Source organism: Pan paniscus, chromosome 21, assembly GCF_029289425.2.
Source record: "Pan paniscus chromosome 21, NHGRI_mPanPan1-v2.0_pri, whole genome shotgun sequence".
Classification (NCBI taxonomy): Eukaryota; Metazoa; Chordata; class Mammalia; order Primates; family Hominidae; genus Pan; species Pan paniscus.
In genome coordinates, this window is record NC_073270.2 from 42,398,259 (window position 1) to 42,421,385 (window position 23,127).

General features: G+C 43.7%; 1 protein-coding gene across 6 annotated transcripts in view; it reads right to left on the reverse strand.

Moving 5' to 3' along the window:
- NDRG3 (NDRG family member 3) overlaps positions 1-23,127 on the reverse strand; it is a 93,652-nt gene that overhangs the window by 9,440 nt on the left and 61,085 nt on the right. For all 6 annotated transcript variants that reach the window (XM_034947412.3, XM_034947411.3, XM_034947414.3 and 3 more), the window contains 7 exons: positions 22,819-22,881; positions 20,921-20,981; positions 19,222-19,308; positions 9,415-9,471; positions 4,589-4,692; positions 3,537-3,602; positions 3,347-3,398 (listed from right to left, as the gene is read on the reverse strand). In XM_034947412.3, the coding sequence (XP_034803303.1) occupies positions 3,347-3,398; positions 3,537-3,602; positions 4,589-4,692; positions 9,415-9,471; positions 19,222-19,308; positions 20,921-20,981; positions 22,819-22,881 (490 nt within the window). The remainder of the gene's footprint in view (positions 1-3,346; positions 3,399-3,536; positions 3,603-4,588; positions 4,693-9,414; positions 9,472-19,221; positions 19,309-20,920; positions 20,982-22,818; positions 22,882-23,127) is intronic.

The following is a 23,127-nucleotide window of genomic DNA, read 5'->3' on the forward strand; positions in this document are numbered from 1 at the left end:
TGTGGAAGGTAGGATGCCACAGAAGGTGTCTGAAGTGACAGGATCTAAGTTGTTTTTAAGAGAGCAGTGGCCTACGTGATAGACTGCAAGTGGCAGCAAGCAGTGGTTAAAATTACCTAGGCAAGACCCAGTAATCCAGATGAACTTTTAGTCTGGGGATTGCGGGTAGGCAGGTATACAAAACTCTTCTAAAATCAGGGATAATATAAAAGTCAGGATCACCAAATCGGAGTTTTGATTTGCTCTATACAAAGGACAATGCAGGCAGTGACAAACAAATGTACCCGTTCACTACAGAATGCGCATTAACTCTAAAAGGTAGAATTTAAAAACTGGATCCCTAACTGCTAGGCACAGTGCTTAGAACATAGTAGATAGACTATAAATATTTTCTGGAAGAGTGAACTCTCAAATCTGGATTTAACATAATAAATCATGCTTTCCTTGGTTCACTACTTTGCAATTTCAACAACATTATAAGAAGTCTTGATATCTAGTAGAACAACAACAATCACTGTTTTTTTTGTTGTTTCTTTTTTTTTTTTTTTTTGAGATGGAGTCTTGTTCTGTCTCCCAGGCTGGGGTGCAGTGGCACGATCTCAGCTCACTGAAACCTCCGCTTCCTGGGTTCTAGCAATTCTCTCTCCAAGTAGCTGGGATTACAGGTGCATGCCATCACACCCAGCTCGTTTTTGTATTTTTAGTAGAGACAAGGTTTTGCCATGTTGGCCAGGCTGGAACTCCTGACCTCAGGTGATCCACCCATCTCGGCCTCCCAAAGTGCTGGGATTATGAGCGTGAGCCACAGCCACTGGTTTTTGACATCTACTTTCTCCTCAGCTGCCTGAATCTTACTCATTTTCATATTCTTCATAGCACTGAGTAAATAGGAGATGCTCAAAATATGATGTTGAATGAATAAGTAAGCAAGAATAGTTACTGCAGTTACTGACAATGACTAGAATTTGTAGAGTTTCTTCTTGCTCTTCCATGCATGGATATTCCTCTTAATCCCTACACACTTGTGGGATAAAATGCTCTGGCAGGGGAACTAGGTTTGACTGTGTATGAAAGAGCATCTACTTGTGGTATAGATAGGGCTCCAGAATTCTCATAAACACTGAAGATGTGGAAATCAGAAAGAGGGAGAGGCCTTATCTATATAGCCAAATTATTACAGTCTTGAAAAATAACTGCAAAGGTTGCTTTAAGTCCACACAATTTAAAAAAGGCAAATGACTAGATCCAAGATGAACAGAAATACTAAGCATTGTAAGGAAATTCTGATTAGGAATATTTTCTAAAAATATTTTCCTGTATTAAGTATATATGTTCATTTAAAAATGTTTTTGACAGTTTGGCAGCATGTATCTCCACCTTTTTAGCCAGAAAACACTGACCTTTATAAAGTTCCTTCTTGATAAATTGGGGTCACCACTATAACCTTTTTACCTCTGGGGAATGTTTTTTGAGGAAGGGGAACTGAGGGTTATTGGCCTCTATGTGCAAGTCATGCCATGTATTTCACAACAGACACATAGTGTTTTACAGGGCAGTTCAGGGAGATGCGAATGTTATCCTTTCACATCTGCATATTCTCACCCTACAAACATTTCCCCACTCCACAAACCTTCTCAACTATGTCTACACCTCTGATTATTTGTTAGACTTCCTTTCCAAAAAGCTTTACTCCATAATGTTTTGCTCTATTTAGGGCAGCCAAAGAAATCAAGTAATTTCAGAGATATTTAGTTAAGTTATATATGCTGTAGGAAACACATAATTAGACATATGAAGAACTATCAACTTCATTTGTAATCAAATAAATGCAAATTAAAAGTGAGATACTATTTTTAACCAATCGAATTAACTACTAATAAAAAAAAGATTCAATGCTAGACAGTGTGCAGTGAAACAGGCATGCTTATACAGTGCTGGTGGCAATATACTGGTATATCCTTTCTGGAAAGGAACCTGGCAAAATGTATTAAAGACTTTGTAAAGATGTATAATTTTGGACACATTAATTCCACTTCTGGAAATCCATCCCAAGGAAATAATCAAAGATTCAAAGATTTCCTAAGGATGTTCAATAGTAACATTATTTTTATTTTTATTTATTTTTTTGAGACAGAGTCTTTCTCTGTCTTGCCCAGGCTGGAGTGCAGTGGCGCAATCTTGGCTCACTGCAGTCTCTGCCTCCCAGGTTTGAGCAATTCTCCTGTCTCAGCCTCCCAAGTAGCTGGGAATGCAGGTGCATGCCACTACACCCGGCTAATTTTTAGTAGAGATGGGGTTTCACCATGTTGGCCAGGCTGGTCTTGAACTCCTGACCTCAGGTGATCCACCCACCTCAGCCTCCCAAAGTGCTGGGACTATAGGCATGAGCCACCATACCTGGCCAACAGTAACATTATTAATAATGCAAAATCAGAATTAATATGAGAACAAAGTTAAATAAATAGTGGTAAACCTACAGACATACTGATTATATAATGGAAAAATGCTATCAATAGTGTTAAGTCAGGTGCCCAAATCTTGTATATTTAATATAATCAGGTCTACGTAAGGCAAAAAATAATACTCTGTCTTTAGGTAATGGGATCATGATTTTCCCCTCATCCTTCTATTTTTAAATTTTTTTCATAGTTTCTACAATGAGCATATATCATTTTTATCCATGTGCTATGTCCTTCAGAAGGAGGCAGAGGTGGCCTTCCAGCCTGCTGGATTTATGGTGGTAATCTATTCCAGATTAAAGGCTGAGGCTGTCGGAAATCTGACAATAAGTAAATGGTGTTTAGTTGTACTACTTGCCACAAAGTGAACTACACAACACAAAGCAATCAAGAAAAAAACTGATCCCATCTAATGAAATCTAAGGATAAATTAATTTTCCAAAATGTATGACAAAGAGCAAACCCTGATATGTGCAATCAGAAAGAACAAAAACTAGTATTTACCGACTGTTTCTAGTGTGTCAGCAGTGTGTTACATACTTTTTTTTTGAGGCACGGTCTCACTCTGTCACCTAGGCTGGAGTGCAGTGGCACAATCATGGCTCACTGCAGTCTTGACCTCCTGAGCTCAAGCAATCCTCCTACCTCAGCCTCCAGAGTAGCTGGGACTACAGGCTGCCACCATGCCAGCTAATTAAAAAAATATATATTGTAGAGTTAGGGTCCCACTGTGTTGCCCAGGCTGGTCTCAAACTCCTGGGCTCAAGCGATCCTCCTGCCACAGCCTCTCAAAGTGTTGGGAATACAGGCGTGAGCCACTGCACCTGGCCTACACATTTTATTACATTTTGATCTCATTCATCTTCACAGCATGAGGACATACTTACCACAGCCTCAACTGCAGGCGAATTGTCCCCTACCACCAGTAAAGTAGAACACCTAGGTAGGCAAAGTAAGAGGTGTCACTCAGCAAATAGGCACATAAATTCCACTGAACACCAAATTAGTCTATGAAAGTCTATGAACACCAAATTAGTCTATATTTGGCAAGTCAGCTGAGGAAACTGAGGAACTTACTTTAATGTTTTTGATTTGTTATCATTTTGGCCCAGTATGGGTCTTTCGATCTCCAGGTCTCTGCGTCTAGAAAAACAAAGCAGAAGCAATGCCCTTTTTGGGTAAAGTCGTAGCACCTCAGGTTATTTTCTGGTCATAAACACCAAAATTTATCAAGGAATGTGAAACTATCTTTCCTTCACACCTGAGAAGGGAAGAGGCCCTATGACTTGGTTCTTGAGTCACCATTTCAGTGGCATCCTGAGTGGTATGGAGCAGGAAGGAAGCACTTGGCTCAACCCTGAAGGACTCTTTGGGATGCTACAAGGAGACAGCCTCAACACCCAACAGCAACACCACTGAAACTCTCAAGTCCTAAGTGTTTAATTAATGTATTTTTTTGAGACACAGTCTCAGTCTGTCACCCAGGCTGGAGTGCAGTGGCATGATCTCAGCTCACTGCAACCTCTGCCTCCCGGGTTCAAGCGATTCTCCTGCCTCAGCCTCCCAAGTAGCTGAGATTACAGGCGCCCACCACTACACCCGGCTAATTTTTGTATTTTTGTAGAGATGGGGTTTCACTATGTTGGCCAGGCTGGTCCTGAACTCCTGACCTCATGATCCGCCCACCTCGGCCTCCCAAACTGCTGGGATTATAGGCATGAGCCACCACTCCCAGCCCTAAGTGTTTAATTTACAGGAATAAATTCCTTAAGAGAATGACTTACACTTTGAGGAGGGGGGAGGGGTGTTTTCCTTGTAACTGAGTTTAGCAAAGGGCTTAATCTTTCTGATTTCAACTAAAAATAGGGAGGCTCTGTTATACAGAGGAAAGAGCTAGAGAGACAAGGTTCAAAATCTGGCTTTACTCCTTACTGGCTGTATAATTTTGGGTAAGTTACAGCTGATCCATTTCCTCAATCTTTGTCCATGTTTCTAGAAAGCCAGAAGGGGCTCACATTTTCACCTCGGAGAAGCTGGTCCCAAGATTAGATACAGTCCTCTCTCCTTCTCCCACCCTCCTCTTTTTAGACCTGTTTACATTTAAGTGAAGAAACAGGAAAAAATTATACCCATTGTAGGAATTCAAGAAGAGCTGCAGGTTGTCTTGGTTGATGTCTTGGGCAATATGCATTCTGTAGGTTTGGATCAGGTCCAGGTTGGCCTGTAACTCTTCCTAGAACAGTTCAAAGAAGACATGGGTAAGCTTCTGAGCTCCAGAATAAGTCCATCTTGTTTGGTTTGCATTTTCATTACCACAAGCCAAATCGTGCGGCTCATGATGGGAACTGGGGCAGAGCCTGGGGACTACTGATGTACTGGTAGGCTGAATGACTGATTATTTGCATCAGACTGGTTCAGTGCTATATTCTGTGTCAGATGAGGGCAGCAAAAGACCTATTATGGATTCAAGTACTAGCTGTGGAACTTAGGTCACCTCGTCACTCTGAACCCTGATTTCTTTGTATTTTTTTTAATGTTCTGCCATTCTTCACAAAAACGGAGATATTGTAAAATGAAGACAATAACCAGCTATCTGACAAGGCTGTTTTAAAGATTAAGTAAGAAAAGTTATATAAACATATAAACCATAAAGTGTAAAACAAATGGAATGTAACATTTCTTTTCTTTTTTTTATAAGATGGAGTCTTGTTCAGTCACCCAGGCTGAGCAATGGCGCAGTCTCAGCTCACTGCAACCTCCACCTCCCGGGTTCAAGCAATTCTCCTGCCTCAGCCTCCTGAATAGCTGGGATTAGAGATATGCACCACCATGCTCAGCTAATTTTTTTGTATTTTTAGAAGAGACGGGGTCTCACCATGTTGGCCATGCTGGTCTTGAACTCTTGACCTCAAGTGATCTGCTGCACCTGGCTACATTTCTTTTAATAACCATAAATCTTTAATAACCATAAATCTATAGCTTCACTGATATAATCAGCATATTACCTATCTATATATACCACCATTTAATATTACACATTGTATAATTATATATTCCATTGCGTTTATGACACTTTATTGATTTAGTAATTCATTATTTATTTTAATCTTTTAAATTTTATTTTAGAGATGGGGACTCACTACGCTGCTCAGGCTGGAGTGCAGTGGCTGTTCACAGGCACTATCATAATGTACTGCAGCTTGGAACTCCTGGGCTCAAGATCCTCCTGCCTCAGCCTCCTGGGGAGCTGAGACAACAGGCACACTCAACTGTGCCTGGCTCATTTATTTTAATCTTATTACCAATACTTTTAAAGGTATAAAATACGAGAGAAACAAAATGGTCTATGCAGTGAAAAGTCTCCCTCTCCACCACCCACTGTTTAATGGTCACTCTGTTGCTGGCCTTCTCAGATGTCATCAGAGCTAGCTGCCAGATTCTTGAGTACATAAGCATACATGTAAATACGTGTGTGCATACACACAACATCAATAAGCAGTTTTAAGCATAAAGAAATTGCATTGGAGGAAAGAAATATATCAGGGATAATTAAGAAGTCCGTTAATCCAGGGCAATGTGTAAAGTTCACCACCAAGACTTGTTAGAGAAATAGAGACATGGAAAAAATTTCTTCACATTTTCACAACCATGTGGATGAAATGAACCCAGAATACAGCTGGAAATTGACAAGCGTCTACCTGAAACTGAAGGGTACACGAATCACTACTAGAAAACTTTGTGAGAGTCCCAGTCTCATTCTAAAGGTATTATAATAAGAAAAGTGAATACCAAATGACAGGCCAGGTGTGGTGGCTCATGCCTGTAATCCCAGCACTTTAGGAGGCTGAGGCAGGAGGATCTCTTGAGGCCAGGAGTTTGAGACCAGCATGGGTTAACATAGTGAGACCCCCATCTCTACAAAAAAATTTAAAACTAGCTTAGTGTGGTGGTACGTGCCTGTAGTACTAGCTACTCAGGAGGCTGAAGGAGGAGGATGGCTTGAGCCCAGGAGGTCGAGGCTGCAGCGAACTAAGATGGCACCACTGCACTCCAGCCTGGACAACAGAGCAAGACCCTGTCTCAACAAACAAACAAATAAACAGACTCCCATCTTTTTAAAAACACAAATTATAGTCCTCTAGATATTGTTCTACACTTGCTTTCCCTTGTAAAGTATGGTAGAGATCATTCCTTATCCGGATATATAGAGCTATCTCATTTATTTACACTACCCATCTTCCCACATCCTTGCTAGTACAAACGTATTTTTAACTTTTTTCTCTTATTGGTGAAGTTGAGCATTATTCATGTTTAAAAACCATGTTTGTTTCCATTTCAAATTAATACAAGCATTAACTTGCTTACATGTTTTAAAATTTATTTTTAATTTTTATTATCTTTTTGACTGGTCAAGAGCAGTGGTGAGAAAGGGGAAAGAGTGGAACAGGGAATTCAATCTGTAACTAACTGTGAACAATCAATTCAGATAATTCCCTACCTTCAGACCAGCCTGGATGCTTAAATTTTAAATGAACTCTTCAGTCTTATGACAATCCACTATGACCTCATATGTTTTAAATTAAACATATATTTTTTATATATATGTACATACATAGTTATATATATACATAGTTATATATAGAGAGAGATAAATTGTATATATAGCGAGAGAAATATATATATATATATGTAACTATATATATAGTGAGGATGTTCTTGCTTTTCAGAAATTATTAAATACTGGCCTTAGCTTTCCCCTCAGAGGCTTATATGAAGTAGTATTTCTTTTTGCTATGTTGCCCAGGCTGGTGTCGAATTATGGGCTCAAGTGATCCTCCCATCACAGCCTCCCAAGTAGCTGGGAACACAGGCATGGCTACTAAGCCCGTCTGATTTTTGAATTTTTTTTTTTTTTTTTTGAGACAGAGTTTCGCTCTTGTTGCCCATGCTGGAGTGCAATGGCGCGATCTCGGCTCAACGCAACCTTCACCTCCTGGGTTCAAGAAATTCTCTTGCCTCAGCCTCCCGAGTAGCTGGGATTACAGGCATGTGCCACCACACCCGGCTAATTTTGTATTTTTTTTTTTTTTTCTGGGATGGAGTCTTGCTCTGTCGCCCAGAGCTGGGGTGCAATGGTGCGATCTCAGCTCACTGCAACCTCTGCCTCCTGGGTTCAAGCAATTCTCCTGCCTCAACCTTCCAAGTAGCTGGTACTACAGGCGCGTGCCACCACACGTGGCTAATTTTTTTTGTATTTTTAGTAGAGACAGGGTTTCACCATGTTGGCCAGGCTGGTCTTGAACTCCTGACCTCGTGATCCACCTGCCTCGGCCTCCCAAAGTGCTGGGATTACAGGCATGAGCCACCGTGCCCAGCCTAATTTTGTATTTTTAGTAGAGTCCGTGTTGGTCAGGCTGGACTCTAGTGATCTCACCTGACCTCAAGTGATCTGCTCACCTCGGCCTCCCAAAGTGCTGGGATTACAGATGTAGAGCCACTGCGCCCGACCCCTAATTTGTAGTATATTAATACAATGAACTGCTGCTACACAGTAATAAAAAAGAATGAACTACTGACACATGGAATGACATGGATGAATCTCAAGACAGTATGTTAAGCAAAAGAAGCCAGACTCAGAGAAGTACACACTCTGTCATTCCATTTATATGAAGTTTCAGAACAGTCAAAATTAATCTATGGAGGTAACAGAATAGTGAAAATCTTGTTTGGGGTGGGGAATTATTGAGTGGGAAAGGATAATGAGGAAACCTTTGTGGGGTGATGAAAATGTTTTGTGTTCTGGGTGGTAGTTACATGAAACTATATACATCAGTAAATGGTCACTGAGGTGCACTTAGGATGTGTGCATTACACTATGTATAAGTATTACCTCAATTAAAGAGAGGGCAAGATGGAGGCAAAACTCAAAGGAGTCAGCTGGAAGAATTAAAGTGGTTGCCACTAAAAAGCAGAATATGGGGTAGGTGACAGATTCTTTGTAATAAGCCCTATAGAACTTCTCTACTCTAAAATATATGTGACTTTGTAACTTTGATAAAAATATGATGAAATAAAAGACTGTGGATTTTGGACTTGGCCTGACCTGGATTCAAATGTCAGCTCCACACTTACCATCTGGATAGTGGTGGCAAGTTATGTTGCCTCTCTGGTCTTTGGTTTCCCTATCTTAAAATCAGACTAATAGAACCATGTAAAAAACAACTTGGTTTGCACATCTAAAGTATTATAAATAATCAGTACTCGATAAATGCTAGTTTTCTTCCCATCTGCCATTTTCCTTCAGATAACATTTAAAATTAAGCAGATTACAATTGAGCACCCACTCTCGTCTCCCCATTCTAGACACCTCACAGCTTTCTGACCTCACTGCTCATTTACCCCATCACTCCTTTGTCAGTCACCCAACTCACTTTTCCCTTTGAAGAAGACCAGGTTCCCCCTCACCTACCAATTAAGCTCCCTCCCCTACCCAGCAATTATGTACACGATAACTGCCACTTTCTGTGAAGACTTGTTTCCTCACCAGTTGAAAAACATGGGGCTTGAACAAGATAATCTCTAAGCTTCTTTTAGCACTATTATTTCAAGGTTTTTCCCCCTGAAATTTCTATTTCTGTGAAGCCTTTCCCAGACCTCCTAATGGCTCTAAAGATGTTTGGGGAGGCACGTGATGTCAAACATTAACAGATGGCATTCTACTTACAGGAACAGGTAGCAGGAGATGCTGTCTTCTCTCATAGCTCCACATGTCAACAGCTATGTGGCAATGAGTTAAAGATTCACCTTTGCAGGGCCACATGCCTTTCAGACTACATTGGAACTGTTACTTGCTAGGATCAGGTAAATTCTAAGGCAGCCCTTCTTTCCTAAGGTAAAATAAGAATTTGCGTGCAAGCCAATAAACACAGCTCTTCTGGGTGGAACAGGTACTTACCTGCCCAAAGTGATGAGCCAAAATAATGTCCACAACATTGGTTGTCAGGCCAGACAGCTGAAAAGATAAAAACTCTGTGTTAAGAATGTAAGCATATGCAAAAATTTATCAAGCTGCCCAATTAAAATGAGTGCACTTTATTATATATGTTATCTCTTTAAAAACAAATGAAAAACCCTTGGCCAGGTGCGATGGCTCACACCTATAATCCCAGGACTTTGGGAGGCTGAGGTGGGCAGATCACGAGGTCAGGAGATTGAGACCATCCTGGCTAACACGGTGAAACCCTGTCTCTACTAAAAATACAAAAAATTAGCCAGGTGTGGTGGCAGGTACCTGTAGTCCCTGCTACTCGGGAGGTTGAGGCAGGAGAATGGCATGAACCCGGGAGGCAGAGCTTGCAGTGAGCCGAGATTGCGCCACTGCACTCCAGCCTGGGCGACACAGTGAGACTCCGTCTCAAAAAAAAAAAAAAAAAAAACCCCACAATTCAGTGTTATACATTTCATGAGACGGTGGTTTCAAAGAAACATAGAGATGAGAAACAAGTCAGAAAAACTAAGTCTCCTTTGCAGGGTAATAATAAAGCCTGCTATGAAATAGGGGACTGGAAGGACAATGTCAATTCCTTCTTTGAAAGCCTGAGACCTAGACCTCACGGCTGTTTGCTACTTTATTCCTGTCTGTATTTCTGTATTTACACTGGATTTATGGCTGATAAGGACTAACTTAACAATCACTGCCATGACTTCCAAGAGACAAAAACAATTTTTTTCCTCTTTCTTCCAGTTTTTGCTATCTTCATTTCAGGGAGTGGGAGGAAATGAGTTGTTTACAGAATGTTCTTGAGTTTTAAACATTTTTCTCCTAATTTTTCCCATTTCAAAATGATGCATCTCACAGTCTAATAAATGCAGCAATCTGTGTAAATCTGCATACTGTAGTCTATTTTCAGAAAAATTTCCAACTCAAATTATGTTGCTGATTCCTGTTCAGCCTTCTTCCTTGGTTTTATGCTGAACCTGTACTGCTGATCAGGGATGAAGTACTGAATTGGGGGTAAGAATGGAGAAGAGGCACTGAGGGAGACAGACATGGCTATGCCTGGAGTAGGATCATATAGTTCCAGAAAGACTGAGGAAGAAAGAAGTCCTGAAATCTTCACATAGGTTATCAGTGATGCACAGGTTATGAACTATAGAAAAGTAGGCTGGGCGTGGTGGCTCATGCCTGTAATCCCAGCACTTTGGGAGGCCGAGGCCAGCGGATCACCTGAGGTCAGGAGTTTGAGACCAGGCTGACCAACATGGTGAAACCCCGTCTCTACTAAAAATATACAAATTAGCCAGGCGTGGTGGTGTGCACTTGTAGTCCCAGCTACTCAAAAGGCTGAGGCAGGAGAATCACTTGAACCCAGGAGGTGGAGGTTGCAGTGAGCCGAGATCATGCCACTGCACTCCACCCTGGGCAACAGAGCAAGATTCCGTCTCAAAAAAAAAAAAAAAAAAATGTACCCACATATTAAGAAAGAATTAGGACACGACTGATTGACAGGGTCTCTCTCTGTCACCCAGGCTGGAGTGCAGTGGCACCATCATAGCTCACTGCAGCCTTGACCTCCCAGGCTCAAGCGATTTTCCGGCCTCAGCCACCCAAGTAGCTGGGACTACAGTTGTGCACCACCACGCCAGGCTAATTTTTTAAATTTTTGTAGAGACGAGGTCTCACTATGTTGCCCAGGGTAGTCTTGAACTCCTGAGCTCAAGCAATCCTCCTGCCTCACCCTCCCAAAGTGCTGGGATTACCAATGTGAAACACTGCGCCCAGCCAGGACATATTTTAAATAAGCCAGGCTGTGAGAAGGAATTTCCATAGCATCTGGCAATAGCACTGTTAATGTGTTTTAGCTAAGAAATACCTCATTTCTCCAAAATGTAAACATAGGAAGAGATGGATAAATGATTTAGAATCTAGTTTGCTGATGACTAGAATATTTTAAGTTTTAATAAAAATATGCTTATCATAAGAAATTACGAAAAAACAGAATACAAAAGACATCATTTGTTTGTTTTCTTTTTTTTTGAGACAGGGTCTCGTTCTCTTGTTCTATCACCCAGGCTGGAGTGAAGTGGTGCAATCCAGGGTCACTGCAACCTCCACCTCCCAGGTTCAAGTGATTCTTCAACCTCAGCTCCCGAGTAGCTGGGAACACAGGCGTGCACCACCACACCTGGCTACGTTTCTGTATTTTTAGTAGAGATGGGTTTCACCATGTTGGCCAGGTGGCCAGGCCGGTCTTGAACTCCTGACCTCAAGTGATCCGCCCACTTTAATGAATACTTTAAAGCATTAAAACAATGCTTTAATGAATATTCTGGGTTTGCAATTTACTAGCAGTGTAATTTTAAGTAAATAATGTCTCTGTAGGATAGTAATGATACCAATGGATTGTCCTGAGGCTGAAAAGTTAAGTATATCTAAAACATTTGGCCGGGCGCAGTAGCTCACACCTGTAATCCCAGCACTTTGGGAGGCCAAGACGGGTGGATCATGAGGTCAGGAGTTCAAGACCAGCCTGACCAACATGGTAAAACCCTGTCTCTACTAAAAATACAAAAATTAGCTGGGCGTGGTGGCACGTTATCTGTAATCCCAGCTACTCAGGAGGCTGAGGCAGGAGAATCACTTGAACCTGGGAGATTGAGGTTGCAGTGAGCCGAGATCACGCCACTGCACACTCCAGCCTGGGCAACAAGAGTGAAACTCCGTTTCAAAAACAAAAAAACATTTAAGAACAGTGCCTGGTACACAGTAAGCACTACATAGGTGTTACCTTTTTTAAAAATTTATTATCCATCTCTTTAAATCTTTTTTTTCTTTTTTGAGATGGAGTCTCACTCTATCACCCAGGCTGGAGTGCAGTGGTGCGATCTTGAGTCACTGCAAACTTTGCCTCCCGGGTTCAAGTGATTCTCCTCCTACCTCAGCCTCCCCAGTAGCTGGGATTACAGGCGTGTGCCACCACACCTGGCTAATTTTTGTATTTTTAGTAGAGACGGGGTTTCTCCATGTTGGTCAGGCTGGTCTCGAACTTCTGACCTCAGGTGATCCGCCCACCTCGACCTCCCAAAGTGCTGGGATTACAGGTGTGAGCCACCACGCCCAGCCCTCTTTAAATCTTTTTAAGGATCACTAACTACCTTTCAAAAAAGTTCCTAGATATCGACTTATTGAATCTCATGGTTTGAGTATCAATAAAGCTTTTTTTTTTTTTTTTAAGACAAGGTCTCTCTCTGTCACCCAGGCAGGACTGTAGTAGCATGATCATGGCTCACTGCAACCTTGAACACCTGGGCTCAAGCAATCCTTTCCCTTTAGCCTCCCGAGTAGCTGGGACTACAAGCGTGTACCACCTTTTAAATTTTTGTTGACACAAAGTCTTGTTCTGTTGACCAGGCTGGTCTTAAACTCCTGGCCTCAAGCGATCCTCCTGTCTTGGCCTCCCAAAGTGCTAGGACTACAGGCATGATCCACCATGCCCAGCCAGATTTTTTTTTTTTTTTTTTTGAGACAGGGTCTCTGTCACCTAGTCTGGAGTCCAGTGGTGTGATCATGGCTCACTACAGCCTCGACCTGCTGGGTTCAAGTATTCTTCCCACCTCAGCTTACCGAGTAGCTGGAACCACAGACATGTGCCACCACAGCTGGCTTTTTTTTTTTTTTTTTTTGAGACAGTCTCGTCTGTTGCCCAGGCTAGAATGCAGTGGCATGATCTTGACTCACTACAACCTCCACCTCCCAGGTTCAAGCGATTCTCTTGCCTTAGCTTCCCAAGTAGCTGGGATTACAGACATGTGCCACCAGGCCCGGGTAATTTTTGTATTTTTAGTAGAGACGGGGTTTTGCCACGTTGGCCAGGCTGGTCTTGAACTCCTGACCTCAGGTGATCCATCTGCCTCTGCCTCCCAAAGTGTGGAGATTACAGGCATGAGCCACCTCACCTGGCCCGCAACGGGCTACTTTTTAAGTTTTTTTTTTTTTTGGCGGGGGGGATGGAGTTTTGCTCTTGTTGCCCAGGCTGGAGTGCAATGGCACGATCTCGACTCACTGCAACCTCCACCTCCCGGGTTCAAGTGATTCTCCTGCCTCAGCCTCCCGAGTAGCTGGGATTATAGGCATGCGCCACCATGCCTGGCACATTTTGTATTTTTAGTAGAGACGGGGTTTTTCCATGTTGGTCAGGCTGGTCTCGAACTCCCGACTTCAGGTGATATGCCCACCTCGGCCTCCCAAAGTGCTGGGATTACAGGTGTAAACTACTGCACCTGGCCTACTTTTAAAATTTTTTGTAGAGATGGGGTCTCACTATGTTGCCCAGGCTGGTCTCAAACTCGTGGGCTCAAGCGATCCTCCTGCCTCAGCCTCTCAAAGTGCTGAGATTACAGAGGTTTATAAACCACCGTGCCCAGCCAATAAAGACTCTTGATACATTTGACAAGTTGGGTGGTGGTATTTTGGAGACTTTGTCCTGCAATGGTGTATTAGAACATTTATGGCAATGTAAAAGTACTGAGAAGTAAGCATTTGTTTAAAATGAGATTAACGGCTGGGCGCGGTGGCTCACGCCTGTAATCCCAGCACTTTGGGAGGCTGAGGCGGGCGGATCACGAGGTCAGGAGATCGAGACCATCCTGGCTAACACGGTGAAACCCCGTCTCTACTATAAATACAAAAAATTAGCCGGGCTTGGTGGCGGGCGCCTGTAGTCCCAGCTACTTGGGAGGCTGAGGCGGGAGAATGGCGTGAACCCGGGAGGCGGAGCTTGCAGTGAGCCGAGATAGCGCCACTGCACTCCTGCCTGGGCGACACAGCGAGATCCGTCTCAAAAAAAAAAAAAAAAAAAAAAATACATACATAAATAAATAATAAAATGAGATTAACAGATTAGGCATCTTTTAGCAGGAAATAAAACCTTAATTTTCTCTCTGGAAATCAGTGATTTATTATAAAATACCATAGTTTTAGATTAAAATAACATACACATAACATTTGTACTTCATCAAGAAAATGGTTCAAAACTTTTTCTAACCTAAAAACAGTGTTTTTGTTTGTTTGTTTTTTGTTTTGTTTTGTTTTTTTGAGACGGAGTTTTGCTCATCACCCAAGCTGGAGTGCAATGGCACGATCTCGGCTCACTGCAACCTCTGCCTCCTGGGTTCAAGTAATTCTCCTGCCTCAGCCTCCCGAGTAGCTGGGATTACAGGCATACACCACCAGGCCTGGCTAATGTTTTTATTTTTAGTAGAAACGGGGTTTCACCATGTTGGCCAGACTGGTCTTGAACTCCTGACCTCAGGTGATCCACTCACCTCGGCCTCCCAAAGTGCTGGGATAATGGGCGTGAGCCACGTGCCTGGCCTAACAGTGAATTATTTTTAGCATAGGTGAGTTGAATGCAAGTGATGGCAGTGGCTGCTGCCATCACGCTGTGTGGCTGGGGCTGCACACGCCATGGAGCTGGCGGAAGCCCCGCCCCTTCCGGGTTGGGACCAGAGCCGCAGACCCAGGCCTCCTGCTCTATGGAGCAAGCAGGATCCCCGCCCTCCTGGGCAGGGCTACAGCCGCCCAAACTGCAGCTGTGGATCTCAGCCTCCCTGTGTTCTTGGGGGAACTGGGAACAGGCAGGATTTGCCTTCCCAGGTACAGCTGCAGCCGCTGCGCCTGTGGCTGCAGACCTGGGCCTCTGGCTCCGGGAAGCTAGCAGGAGCCGGGGACAAGCGGGAGCCGGGCCCCTTCCCAGCTGGCGGGCTGGGAGCTCCCAGGTGCAGCTGCAGCCGCCCTCCCAGGCGTAGGACTGGGGCATCTCTGCAGCCTGCACCCTTGGGCGCCCCAGGAAGGGCCCCTCCAAGCCCCGGGGCCATGAATGGAGCGGGACGCAGGCAGAGTCCTGGGCAGAAGGGGGCAGGGTTCCCAGTAAGGCCCCACCCTCAGGCCAGGGAGGCCCTGAAGGCTACGGGCTGGATTGCCAGTCGCCCAGACCAGTCAGGACTTGTGGCACCTCTTCCCAGCCTGCCCATGGCCGCCCATGGACCAATCAGCATGCACTTCCTCCCTTCTGAGGTCCATAAAAGCCTTGGGCTCAGCCAGCACAGGGTAGAGGATGGCCAGAGGACAAAGAAGGTAGAGACACTGGACAACCAGCTGCAGAGAGGAATACACTCTCCACTGAGCGCTTCAGGGGCAACCTGCTGGCAGAGAAGGGCTACTCTCTCTGCTGAGAGCTTCAGAGACCTGCAGAGAAGTCGGAATGACTCGCCTGTGGAAAGGAACCACCTTCTCCAGGGCCTCCTGTCTGCAAAGAGCTGAACACTCGACTGGACGACCTGCCTACAGAGAGGAGCTACCCATTCCTCTGTGCTGTTCTAACACTAAATAAAACTCTTCTTCACCCTTCACTTGTCTGTGTACCTCACTCTTCCTGGATGCAGGACAGGAACTCAGGCAAAGGTGCTGTGGCCACAGAAGTTTCTGGCTAGACAAATCAACACCCCAGAGATCCCATAACACAAGGGATATAATTTTTTCCTTATTCCCACTTTTCTGTTTTAAAAAAATGTCCTCTCCCAACAGAATCACCCATTTTTTACTCTGGTTTGGGACTGGGACTGGGAGTGCTTATATTTGTAAAGTCATTAGCATTCCCTTTAGTTTCCTATCTCCTTGAATGGATTTTAGAGGTTAAATTCCTTCCTTTTTGAGTTAGCAAACACCAGCAATCCACATGTCGTTGGAAGGAGTAGCACAGATAAAGTGCTGGGGTTCACTGTGGAGTGATTCATTCATTTCATTCAGTAAGAAAAAGAAAATGCAAACTATAGACTAGGAGAAGCTATTTGAGATACATGTACCCAGGACGCACATACAGAATATTTTTTAAAGTGGGGAGGGGAATGAGGGTGAGGGCAAAAGACTTGAACAAACACTTCACAAGAAGATATTCAAGAAAAGATGCTTGACATCACTGCCCCTTAGGGAGATGCAAATTAAAACCCAGGATTGGCCGGGTGCGGTAGCTCACACCTGTAATCCCAGCACTTCGGGAGGCTGAGGCGGGTGGATCACGAGGTCAGGAGTTCAAGACCAGCCTGGCCAAGATGGTGAAACACCGTCTTTACTAAAAATATAAAATGAGCCAGGCATGGTGGCAGGCACCTGTGATCCCAGCTACTCGGGAGGCTAAGGCTGAGAGTTGCTTAAACCTGGGAGGTGGAGGTTGCAGTGAGCCAAGATCATGCCACTGCACTCCAGCCTGGGCGACAAGAGCGAGACTCCGTCTCAAACAAACAACAACAACAGGATTATCTATCTACAAGCATAGCTTAACATTTAAAAGATGATGTAATTAAAAATTCTTATTTTAATGACTAAAGCTATTTTGGTAATGGAAAACATAAAAACAAACTAATATCACAAATAAAACTGCTTGTCTTTTACTAAAATTAAAAGTACTTATAATATCAAATGTTGGTGATGTGGAGCAACTGAAACTTTCACGCACTGCTGTTGTGTAAATGGTTAAATACTTTGAAGACATTTTCATTTACTTTATTTTTATTTTTGTTTTCTTTGAGAGAGAGTCTCACTCTGTTGCCCAGGCTGGCATGCAGTGGCACGATCTTGGCTCACCGCAACCTCCACCTCCTGGGTTCAAGCAATTCTCCTGCCTCAGCCTCCTGAGTAGCTGGGATTACAGATGTGTACCATCATGCCCCACACCCCAGCTAATTTTCGTATTTTTAGTAGAGACAGGGTTTTGCCATGTTGGCCTGGCTAGTCTTGAACTCCTGACCTCAAGTGATCCTCCCACCTCGGCCTCCCAAAGTGTTGGCATTACAGGTGTGAGCTACCATGCCTGGCCTTGGTCAAATACTTTGGAAAACTGTTTGATTATATCTACTAAAGCTAAACATACAAATGCCCTATGACACAGCAATTTCACTCCTAGGTATAAACCCAAGAGAAATAAATGTGTATGTCTACTGAAAGACATAAGGAATATGCACAGCAGCTTTACTCATAAGATCCAAATAACAGAAACAACTCGTTCTGTGTATTCACACAATAGGTTACTAAAGAACCGTTTAGAACTCCTGTTAAATTGCAATTTTTTTTTTTTTTTTTTTTTTGAGACAGAGTTTCACTCTTGTCACCCAGGCTGGAGCGCAATGGTGTGATCTCAGCTCACTGGAATCTCCACCTCCCAGGTTCAAGTGATTATCCTGTCTCAGCCCCCCGAGCAGCTGGGATTACAGGCACCCACCACCACGCCCGGCTAATTTTTGTATTTTTAGTAGAGACGGAGTTTCACCATGTTGGCCAGGCTGGTCTTGAACTCCTGACCTCAGGTGATCTGCCCACCTTGACCTCCCAAAGTGCTGGAATTACAGGCGTGAGCCACCGCGCCTGGCCAAATTGTAATTTATTTATTTATTTATTTTTATTTTTTTCAGATGGAGTTTTGCTTTTGTTGCCCAGGCTGGAGTGCAATGGCACGATCTTAGCTCACTGCAACCTCTGCCTCCCAGGTTCAAGTGATTCTCCTGCCTCAGCCTCCCGAGTAGCTGGGATTACAGGCATGCACCACCACACCCGACTAATTTTGTATTTTTAGTAGAGATGGGGTTTCTCCATGTTGGTCAGGCTGGTCTCAAACTCCCGACCTCAGGTGATTTTCCCGCCTCTGCCTCCCAAAGTGCTGGGATTACAGGCATGAGCCACCGTGCCCAGTCCAAACTGTAATTTAGAACTACTGCTACATACAACTTGGATGAGTTTCACAGACACCGTGATGAAAGAAAAGAAACCAGACAGGCTGGGTGCGGTGGCTCACGCCTGTAATCCCAGCACTTTGGGAGGTCGAGGCGGGTGGATCACAAGGTCAGGAGTTCAAGACCAGCCTGGTCAAGATGGTGAAACCCCGTCTCTCCTAAAAATACAAAAAAATTAGCCGGGCTTGGTGGTGGGCACCTGTAATCCCAGCCACTCAGGAGGCTGAGGCAGAGAATTGCTTGAACCGGGAGGTGGAGGTTGCAGTGAGCCAAGATCGTGCCACTGCACTCCAGCCTGGGCAACAGAGCAAGACTCGTCTCAAAAAAAAAAAAAAAGAAAGAAACCAGACAGAGAAGAATACATTTTCAGCTGGGCACAGTGACTCACGCCTATAATCCCAGCACTCTGGGAGGCCAAGGTGGGCAAATCACGAGGTCAGGAGTTTGAGACCAGCCTGGCCAATACAGTGAAACCCCGTCTCTACTAAAAATACAAAAATTAGCCAGGCGCGGTGGCACACACCTGTAGTCCCAACTACTCGGGAGGCTGAGGCAGAAGAATTGCTTGAACCGGGAGGCAGAGGTTGCAGTGAGCCGAGATCGCACCACTGCACTCCAGCCTGGGCAACAGAGTGAGACTCCATCTCAAAAAAAAAAAAAAAAATACAGTTTCTATGATTCCAATTTAACAGATAAAACTGTTTAAAAACAGATAAAACTTATCTCTGGTAACAACAGTCAGAACAGGTAATTTCTGGGAAGGAGAGGAAGTATCAATTAGGAAAAGATACAACGGAATCCCCTAGTGAGCTGGGAATATTCTATATCGTGATTGGATGGTGATTTTATATGTAAACATTCTTCAAGCTATATACTTAACATTTTTACCCTTAACTGTATATATACTTCAATGAAAAACTGGTAAGCTGTTTTGAGATGGGCCAAGATAAGCCGATGGACACCTTCATGTGGTACTTACTTTGGAAGCTGCCCAGTCAATCCAGCCTTTAGCGCAAGGGTCAACATTAATGAGCACAAGGCCTTCCACAAGCTCTGGATGGTTGAGCTGAAAGATGAGGCAAAGACAATAGTATGAAAGCTACACTCCCACAGTTCTTCTAAACAGTTGGAACATGGTTGATCAATTCTTACTTACATGCCTTAATGCCTCACATTTGAAAGTAAGACTACAAAGAGGGAGAACATGTGGAAAAATAGCTCTTGAAATCTGACTTAGCATATGGAAACCAGTTTCTGGTTTTGCTATCAAATTACTTATTTTACTATCAAATTATCTTGTCTTGCAAAGATCTATATGCAGTTGTTCAATTCATGGTGGATCTTCCTCATTGGGAAAGCGCCCTTGGCACAAGCAGCTGCTCCACGCTCATATATCTTTGTTCTCAACAGAGGCTTCTGAAGTTTTTTTTTCTGAAACCATCTGAACAGTCTGTATCATCCTCAGAAGACTCTCCTATCACTGAGGACGTATTAAAAAAAAATAATGATAATAATGTCTGGCCGGGCACGGTGGCTCACGCCTGTAATCTCAGCACTTTGGGAGGCTGAGGAGGGTGGATCACGAGGTCAGGAGTTAGAGACCAGCCTGACCAACATGGCGAAACCCCATGTCTACTAAAAATACAAAAATTAGCTGGGTGTGGTAGTGGGCGCCTGTAATCCCAGCTACTCAGGAGGCTGAGGCAGGAGAATCACTTAAACCCAGGAGGCGGAGGTTGCAGTGAGCCGAGATTGCACCACTGCACTCCAGCCTGGGCGACACAGCAAGACTTCATCTCAAAAAAAAAAAAAAAAAATTTATAATAGGAGCTCTAGCTCTCTAGCTTATTTAATTTAATTTAATTTAATTTTTTTTTTGAGACATAGTTTCGCTCTTGTTGCCCAGGCTGGTGCAGTGATGCTATCTCGGCTCACTACAATCTCGGCCTCCAGGATTCATGCAATTCTCCTGCCTCAGCCTCCTGAGTAGCTGGGATTACAGGCACCTACCACCACGCCCATCTAATTTTTGTATTTTTAGTGGAGACGGGGTTTCCCATGTTGGCCAGGCTGGTCTCGAACTCCTGACCTCAGGTGATCCACCCGTGTTGGCCTCCCAAAGTGCTAGGATCACAGGCGTGAGCCACCGTGCCTGGTCCCTGGCTTACTTTTTTTCTCTGACTACAGTGATTATATTCACGATAGAAAATTTGATAAGCAGAGAAATTATAAAAAGCAGAAAATAAAAATTTCACATTATCTTACCACATATCAATCCATTAATATTTTTTGGTACATTTTCTTCCAGTCCTTTCCTATGGCTATGACAAACTTTATGTCAATCTATATTCTAACTTTTTGGTTAACATTATAATGTATGCAAACCATGTATCATTATAAAGCTTTTCGTAAACTTAATTTTAATGGCCGTACAAAATTCCATTATAAGCAGCATCTAGGACTTGCTTTTTATTGATGATGTACTGTCCCCATTTGTGATTTTTCAGGTATTGTTAAGTACAAAGCTAGGCTTTATACAACCTGTATCTAAAGCTGACGGAAGTTACAGAAAAACTGACATAAGGCCCAGAATACTGCCTGGTCATTTAACACAGCAGTAATAGCTGTGACCCAGGCACTGCCTCAAGGATGTTGAGGCTAATCCTCTACATACTTACTGCAAATCTGCTGAGGATGTAAGCTCCAGCTCCAACTCCAATTCCAATGATGCTTTTCAGGCTGTGAATGGGACATAACGACAACTGACAGAGTCAACTTCATTTGCAGGCAGCATTGCATAATTGAAAGCATACAACCTGGGTTGAAATCCTGGCTCTGATATTTATTAGATGTGAGAATTTGGGCAAGTGTTTTTTTTTCTTTCCCCTAACTTTCTGAGCCTCAGTTCCTTATTTATAAAACAAGGATCTCAGCTGGGCGCAGTGGCTTACGCCTGTAATCTTAGCACTTTGGGAGGCCGAGGCAGGCGGATCACGAGGTCGGCGGATCACGAGGTCAGCAGATCAAGACCATCCTGACCAACATGGTGAAACCCCGTCTCTACTAAAATACAAAAAATTAGCCGGGCATGGTGGCGTGCGCCTGTTAAAAAAAAAAAACAAAGGCTGGGCACGGTGGCTCACGCCTGTAATCCCAGCACTTTGGGAGGCCGAGGCGAGCGGATCACGAAGTCAGGAGATCGAGACCATCCTGGCTAACACGGTGAAACCCCGTCTCTACTAAAAATACAAAAAAAATTAACCAGACATGGTGGCGGGCACCTGTAGTCTCAGCTGCTCGGGAGGCTGAGGCAGGAGAATGGCGTGAACCCGGGAGGTGGAGCTTGCAGTGAGCCGAGAATGCGCCACTGCACTCCAGCCTAGGTGACAGAGTGAGACTCCGTCTCAAAAAAAACAAAAAACAAAACCAAAAAAAACAAGGATCCCACCAACTATTTTCAAGTTGGTTTTAATGGTTAAATAAAATATAACTGAGACCGGGGGCAGTGGCTCACGCCTATGATCCCAGGACTTTGAGAGGCCAAGGCAGGTGGATCATTGAAGGTGAGGAGTTCGAGATCAGCCTGGCCAACATGATGAAACCCCGTCTCTACTAAAAATACAAAAAAAATTAGCCAGGCATGGTGGCCTGTGCCTGTAATCCCAGCTAAATGGGAAGCTGAGGCAGGAAAATCGTTTGAACCCAGGAGGCAGAGGCTGCAGTGAGCTGCGATCGCACCACTACACTCTAGCCTGGGTGATGGAGTGAAACTCCATCTCAAAACAAACAAATAAATAAATAAATATATGTATATATATGTATATGTATATATACATATATATATACACACACATATATGTACACACACACACACACACATATAAAAATATATATAACTGAAACCTGAGAGTTATCCTTGGTAGCTGTCAGTATCCAACCCATCAGCAAGTCAGTGGAGTCTATCTCCAGAATATATCCATCTACCTACTACTATCTATTTCAATCATCCCCCAACAGCAGCATCCAGTACCATGCTATCATTATCTCTTGCCTGGACTATTGTTAATAGTTTAACTGTTCTCCCTGCTTTCTCTCTCTGATTCTTCTCCAAACCATTCTCTTCTCAGTGAGATGAACGTTTTTAAAAAAATTTAAACAGCTTTATATTTATTTTTTAGATACAGGGTGTCTCACTGTTACTCAGGCTGGAGTGCAGGGGTGGGATCACAACTCACTGTAGCCTTGAACTGCTGTTGTTAAGTGATCTTCCTGCCACTTGGCCCAGCTCAAGGTAGATTTTTAAATCTTCTAGGTCTCAGCGTGTGTGCCACCTTCCTAGAGAGGAATTCCCTAACTTGCCTTACTAATGTAGATCCCGCCCTTATTCTCTATCACAACACCCCACTGACTTATTTTATAGAACTTTATTATTTGTTTGCTTACTTGTTACCCCACTAAGCTCTAGGAGGACAGTGATAATATTTTTCCTAACCATCATATCCTCTGAAACAGACACTAAAGAATTCACCATAGAAAGTCAATAAAAACTGCATGAAAGACTGCAGAATGAACCTACCTTAGGTGGGTAAGAACAGGAGGCAGCATTTCAGCCAGCTCATCCATTGTGGGGTACTGATACCTGCAATCCAGAAGGATATCTCCTAAATTAGAAAGCACTCACAATTCCCAGTTGCTAGAACAGCTGGAAAGGTCCAGAAGTCTTAGATAAAAGGCTGAGCGCAGTAGCTCATGCCTATAATCCCAGCACTTTGGGACACCGAGGTGGGCAGATCACCTGAGGTTGGGAGTTCGAGACCAGCCTGACCAACATGGAGAAACCTCATCTCTACTAAAAATACAAAATTAGCTGGGTGTGGTAGCACAT